This window comes from Ursus maritimus, assembly GCF_017311325.1.
Source record: "Ursus maritimus isolate PB19 chromosome X unlocalized genomic scaffold, ASM1731132v1 scaffold_X1, whole genome shotgun sequence".
In the NCBI taxonomy this organism is placed as follows: Eukaryota; Metazoa; Chordata; class Mammalia; order Carnivora; family Ursidae; genus Ursus; species Ursus maritimus.
The window spans coordinates 2,576,368-2,583,484 of NW_024423319.1; the positions used below are offsets into that span (position 1 = coordinate 2,576,368).

Below are 7,117 nucleotides of genomic sequence, written 5' to 3' on the forward strand. Positions count from 1 at the left end.
CCCACGTTAATAAGTTCTCCCCATACTGACTTATATTCTGTTCCCTGTCTTGCAGGTCCAACGTTCTCAAAATCCATTGGCACGTATATTATCTCACTTCATGCAAGTACATATGAGCCAGGTCCTACAGTTTCTTCTGAAGGTGAGGCAATTCCCATCCAAACAAAACTGTGTTTTTTTCTTGTGCTGTGATCTTACCTAGTCTTACCTACCATTGTTATTAGTCCGATAGTACTGGAAGTTAGCAGAGATTAATGTTGAATAAGGCAAGCAACATCTGTTTAGGTAGCTGCCTTAGATGAGGTCTTTGCAGGGTCTCCAGGAACAAGGAAGCTTCTCCAGTAGCAAGAGTTAGGGGGCCGCTAATGCCCGGGTGAGGTTTCAGGGGACTCTGGGTATTCAGTGTTCTCATGCTCATCACCTTAGTGTGTCTCGGGGTTCCACTTTTTCTTTGTCAGATCCACACATAAATATGGAGACCTGTAAATTCTGTGCATGCCATCTCCGTGCAGCTCTGCCAACCAACAATTAGGGTGAGGGCCTGATGTTCCACCATCTGCCTTGTGACCGGAGGAGAGGAGGTCTCCTTAATCCAGTAGGTGAGGGTGGGTGACAGGTTGGGCTATCCCATCAGACACACACACCCATGATAGAGAACCAGTTTAGGGCCATCTTAGAGCCACCTTAACAACTGCTCAGGCTGGAAGGTATCTCAGAGTCTACACAGCCAGCCCCCCAAATCCAGCTGCACACCCCGAATGTGATCCTGGTTCAAGTGGAGGAGAAGAGATGTGTGTCCTAGGCATGTCTGCCCTCTTCAGTGAATGCCTCAGGCATAAATGACACCCCCAGGAGGGACCAGGTCCTCTCCCTTCACCCCAAACCAAGGGATACCCACAATCCCACAAGTATGGGAAAATTGGGCGTTCTGGTTTCACATGTAGGCCATCAATCCATGATGCCGATCAATATTTCTCACTAAGAATGTGAAGTAGTGCATCACAGTCATCTTAGAAATTAGATTGTCACCTGGGTCCCAAGATTGTCATCTTCTTTCTATGGCACCTGAAATTTATCCTCAGATCAGAGTCTTAAACCACATCTTACTTGCTCTACTGACTCACCAATGCTATGGATGGATGGATGGATGGAAGGATGGATGGATGGATGGATGGATAAGGTAGTGAAGAAAATGTTAGAATGTAGAGCCAGATACAGCCATGTGAAAAGGCTGAAGTTGAGTGATATATTTGATTCAGAGAGATGCAATGTTTATGGAAGAACTAAAGTGTGATGTTCCAGTGTACAAGGTCCACATAGAGCATGGAGATGGTGTGTTTCCAAGTACTTTTCAGGACCATGAGGATGTCATGTGGATTAGCCCAGGCAGAATGCCTCAGGAGTCATTGGTGTCTCTCAGGCAGAGTCGAAAGAAGGTTCTGATGGGCCTGAAGCTTACACAGTTCGGAAGGCCCTCTTCTGGAATTACGAAAACAAGCATGAAAGTGAGTATTTATTTAGGATGAGAAGAAAATTCATAATGAACTTTAAAAGATGATGACTAAATCACTGAAATTCCAGAATAGTATGTGTGTGCGCACACACACACACGCGCGCGCACACGTATGTATATGTATATGCATATATCATATATACATATTTAGAGACACCAGCTACGTAGTTGTACAATCTAAAGTATGATGAAGCAGAAGTTCAAGGTGAAAGATAACAATAGTTTTATTGTGAATCAAAACAGCTAACTCTTGCAAATTTTACACACACACACACACAAATCACACGGCCATATGAACACACAGCATGGGCCTGTGAGTGACAGTTGACACCCTCTAAGAATAAAAATGCACTCAGGTTCATGTTAAACCTTTAGTGTTTATTTTCACATCGAGTTTTAAAAGTATACTAGCTTTTCTGAATTCTTTTTTCCCTCAAAAAATCTTGTTTCAAGTTAGGATAACAATTCACGGGCTTCAGAATTTTAGTTAGATATGTTTCATTGTATTCTGACAACAGCCATATTTAGCCAAATGGAGGATTTTCTGTTGCCCATTTCTGAGTTCCGAGATCCTCGTCCGTCTGTTGCTCAAGCAGCCTGGAATGACTTACCAGCCTGCATTTCTAACTGCTGGAACCTGTCAGGGCTAGTCAGTGAGTAAGTCAAAAGAGAAAGCTTGCTTGGTTTGAGACAAATGACTGTGTTTTCAGGGATACAGGTCCAGAACAAAGTGCATGCTTCCTTACAATTTGTGCCACTTTAGATGGGCTCCTAGCAGTGAGCTTGGGTTCCTAGGTCTAAAATAGCTAAACTATGCATATGATTACTCTAGTTGTCTTCCACATGGGGATAAACCACTATATGTAAAGCATCCAGTCAGTTAGGAACACAGCCAAGAGCCTGTCTGTTTTAGGAAACCATTTAGCCATTGAACAAGCTACTTCCCAAATCGAGTCTTAGGGAAGCGTAGAGTTAACAATCTTGCACAGGCTGACAAAATGTTTACTGCACGTTGAGATTTCGTTCATCCACATGTGGACTACATGCAGATGACCCATTAACTTTGGATTCCAGACTGCTTTTCCAGGAACCATTTGAAGGCAGTGGCAATACATAGAAAACATCTCTGCTGTTGGCTTCACCCCTCAGGGCTACTTTTCCAGACAAAGAAGCATGGCAGATCAAAGTCAGGAATTATCTTAAGAAGGAATCCAATCAATTATACTGAGGCAGCGCCAAAAGCATAAGAAATCCATGGGATGTTTCTGTAAGCGTCTATCTTAGATTTTAAAAAACGATTGTTGGTTCTTGTCTGACACCAGGGGTCTTTCATGTAATAAAAGAATGTGCGTCGTATATTAAAATATGAAGTACTGTCAAAAGCGACGTTATGAAAACATCTGGACAATTACACATCCAAGCAAGGAGAGGGAAGTACAGCTGCTTGCAGTGTTTTAACAAATCAGTTTGTGAAGCGCTTGGGAACCGGAAATGATGATGGCCATGCTACCCATAAGTGCTAGAGATGGATCCAAAATGAATCCAGCATGTTCCCAGGGTCTCAAATTTACAGAACACATTTACATGCCACAGAGAATGGAAGGATCACACGTTTCATACAGGCAGGGTAATGAGAGGTCTCCCTGTTAAAGTGTGGGCACAGGAGGAGTTATTTAGCTTTGCCCCTCGTTGCTGATCTCTTTCTCATTTCCTTTAGGATATTTTTATCAAATAGCTCTTTTTCCCGGTAATGCACAGGTGGCCCCTGTAGGTACTTTTGTTCTGCCTCCTTGTAACCTAACCCTTCAAGTGCAGCAATTGAACAAATGATTGCTTCTGGCAGAAGAACTTCCAGAACAAAACTCACTTTGTCATCCCTTGCCAGAGTCAGCATTTTCTTGTCTATCTGCTTGTAGATTTCTTGTAAATGTCTTACCACAACATCCAACTGGTCTTCATCCTCCAGGTATGTTTCAATGCAGATCACGTACCTGCTTGAATTCAGAAATGATGCCAGCCACCTGGACTGTTTCCTGCCTTTGACAATGTCCAGAAGATGGTGATCGGCTCCCTTTCTTTTCACGATGAAGTCCACTAGCTTCTGGTTGGCTCGGTCCCGAGCAGCCCTCATCCGGTCAGGGAGAATCTTCTTGCGGGGCCTCTTCCCGCCCAGGGAGGCCTCCTCCTCAGAATCTTCCAGGTCGGCATAATCCACCTTTGGGAAATCAATCTCCACATCCCCGTCTTGGATGGCTTTCCTAATTGGGTAACTGATGTCAGCAGCGTAATAGTCCAGGAAAGAGCCTGCAAAAGACCCGCGACTGAGCCCTTCTCTGTAGTGGGAAATCAGGGAGAAACACCAGTTCACACTTTGCTCGTACACTTTCCTGGCTCTCTTCATTAGTTTTTCTTTCTCTTTACAGTCCAGATGCTTTAATCTTCGAAGAGGAACTCGAATGCCACTCATTTCACAGTGCATGTTTGCCTCAATCAAAAGCACCCTTGCAGTCTGCTCTGTTTGGCTGACACTCTTTACCACTGCTGGCCAAAATGGGTGATTTTGAAATTTAAACCAGACCATCATTCCTCCTTCAATGGGACAAGGCTCCTGTGGAAAAGCCATGCTTGTTGGTTGTCCCATTTCCTTGCCGACATCCTTTTTAATAGCAGTGGTGGGGTTAACAGCCTTTGAGTTGACTGAAGACTGAAGTTCCTGCCGCCCTTTTTCAAACTCTGGTACCTGCAGCTTCCTTTTTCTATTTGCCAGACGGAGTGAATAACGCCGCCTCAGGTTAGGGGCGCTGGAGGATGCTGCCACACCTTCCAAGCCTGGCTTCCAGGGACCCTCTCCATGATCCTCAACATTCCTGGAGAAGGCAGAGCATTCAGAGGAGACAGCCAGGGTCTTTGGGTAGGTGTCATGTGCCTCTTCTTTTAGAGCCTTGGGTACAGTGAGGTTGAAACCTGGTGGCAGAGGTGGAAGGACGCTTCCATCTTTAGCACCTGTACCCTCCTTGACTGTGCAGTGCAAGGACCTAACTCCTGAGGTGTCCCTCTTTTCCTTGCCCTCTTTCTCATAACCATCTTCTGAAAGTGACGGGAAGTTTGGGTACATCCTGCAGCTTTGTGAGGACTCTGCTTGCATTCTCCTTGGAATAGGAGTGACGGTTCTGTGTGCCTGTGTTTGACCACCGTCTGGGGCGCCCTCACTCTGTGAACATGCCAGCAGCGATTTGAGGTTTTTGCTTCTCCTAAGACTCCTCAGTAAGTTCCCTTTGGGCTTCCGGTACTTTTTACGAGATCGCTTTTGTGGTCTCCTTTGGGATGGTGTAGTGGTCTTTGGTTCATCTGATGCTCTTGCTGGACCCGAACTTGGTCTCTCATTCAGAATCTCCAGGGCCACTGTAAGAGCGCTTCTGTAGGGCACTTCCTGTCCTGGTGGGACACTGGCCTTCGACTCGGCTGTCAGCAAGGAGGTAATGTATTCAATTTGAGACTCATTTAGGATCTTTATGTCTGTGCTTTTCACTTCAATTTTTTCATCTACTGAGAGTATTTCAACTTCTAGAGAAAGTGCCCCTTTCCTCTTATTTTTTGGTGAGATCCTAGATCTGGACAAAACCTTTGCTGGCCAAAAGTGGCCTTTCCAATTGCATAGGACATACTCAGCATCCATTATGATTTGAGTTTCCTCTCAAGAGGTAACTAATAGAGGTCGAGAGGTCTAGCCATCACATCCACCGGCACGGCAGGTCTTCCCTAAAACAATGTTCTTCACCACACCTTTTTGGCCTAGGACCACAAAGGGTTTACAGTTTGTGTGGCCCGTCCTTCTTCACCTGAATCTCCCAGGGTCGCTGGAACTTGTGTTTTGAATGGACTATGCTGGAGAATACTGGAATGTGGAAAAGGAAAAGAGGAAAAGTATTAGGAGAAAAAAAATTCGTTTTGTGAAAGTGGAAGAACATTGGTCAATGAGAACTGATAAGAGATAAAACAAAGAAATATGAAGAGTGTGTATCAGGCAGGGGGTAAATACATGGCAAGTATCGGGGGAAAATACAAAAGATACCAGAGGAGTTTTATAACCCTCCAAATCCAACTTCTTGCCCTGCTTGTTACTACTGCGTATTAAAGAGAATCTGTATGGGGAGGTGGGTGTCATTTTCCAGATCTCATTTGTGTTATTGGACATTCTGTGCCCTTTGTGCTCCCTGGGGCTCATCCTGGGGGAATGCTTCAGTTTTTATTTTCTGGGGCTGCTAATGCCACCCTGTGCACCCAAGGAAGCCAGAGGCGATTTCCAGCCTACAGACACTGAATGTCAGCACAATGTTGTGCTAAGAGCATGAACTTAGAATCCAGAGGCTCGCGAAGGTCATCATGGTGGTTACTGGTACCATCCTTCATAAGGATTGCTGCAGGCATGGGCCATTGGGTGTGACCTGCACTTTTTCATTTCTCTATGGCAGTTTAAAAGGCTGTTCCCCGTGCCCCCAGCACAAATTTGTGTAAAGAAGTGGCCGTAGAGCGAGGAGCAAAATAAACCACACTCCAAATGTCAACATGAAACGACTGCAAATGAAATGTTTAGTAAAATAAGAACGTCTTACAGAACACCACGTAGATCTGGGGAGGCGAGTTTCTGTGAGCTGCATCTGTTGATTCACACACTCTAACTGCTTGTCCGGCAGACCCTTTACTCTGCTCTGTGCTTCTGAAGTGCACTGTCCTTCCAGGGATCAAACGACATCAAATGTAGATACCCAGGACCTACTACGTCCCTCTAATGTTAATCTAGAAAATCAGAAAAGCAGATGGGAAATTAAGCCAACAAAATGGGGATGGATTCATCATTTTCCCTTCCTCAACTCTGGAATGCAGGCCATTCTGAAACAGAAATGTTAGTTAAATCTCATTTATAATGTAGACATGTCTATCTGCCTCCTGCTTTTGCATTTCAAAAATATTTCCACATTAAGCTGGTTAGTTTAGGCTAGTCCTCCTATTTCAGAACCGTGGGAACTACTGCTTTCATAACAGTCCTTTTGTCTGTCTTGGATGCATTGATTTAATAGTAGCAGCTTGTGTGTGTGTGTGTGTGTGTGTGTGTGTGTGTGTGTGTGTGTGTGTAACAAAAATGGGGTCTATAATGTAACTGTGTTTTGGTGTTTCTCAAGTAACATTAAATGGGTTTGTGGAGAACATAAAATGGGTAAAGAGATATATACAGGAGGCAATACATCATAGATGCTTACTGTCAATATGATGGTATATGGGCTTGTCACACATTTCCCATGCGTCCATAGGAACATGCCTGCACATATTACCTAGGACTACATTTCTTCACTCAAGAGCATATTTGATCACCGTTACAGGTGAATGCTGATTTTTTGCATCATTTTTGTGAATCTCTTTACAATGTGGTTTCTCTGACATTTAAAAACTTTATTTAAATACATTTTAAACATTCAGATGTGTGTAATGCAGAAAACGCAATTGTTCTCTCAATCCCTCTCCCCACTCCCCAAAGAAATACCCTGTTAATGGGTTCTACTTTTCTGTATACACTGTTCAAATATGTGTTATAATTCGCTCACAGAT

At 44.1% G+C, this 7,117-nt stretch overlaps 1 protein-coding gene across 1 annotated transcript; it reads right to left on the reverse strand.

Moving 5' to 3' along the window:
- Window positions 1-3,182: 3,182 nt before the first annotated feature.
- LOC103679708 (PWWP domain-containing DNA repair factor 3B-like) lies at window positions 3,183-4,628 on the reverse strand. The gene has a single exon (XM_008709271.1). The coding sequence runs from the start codon at window positions 4,626-4,628 to the stop codon at window positions 3,183-3,185; it is 1,446 nt and encodes a 481-aa protein (XP_008707493.1).
- Between the last annotated feature and the right edge of the window lie 2,489 nt (window positions 4,629-7,117).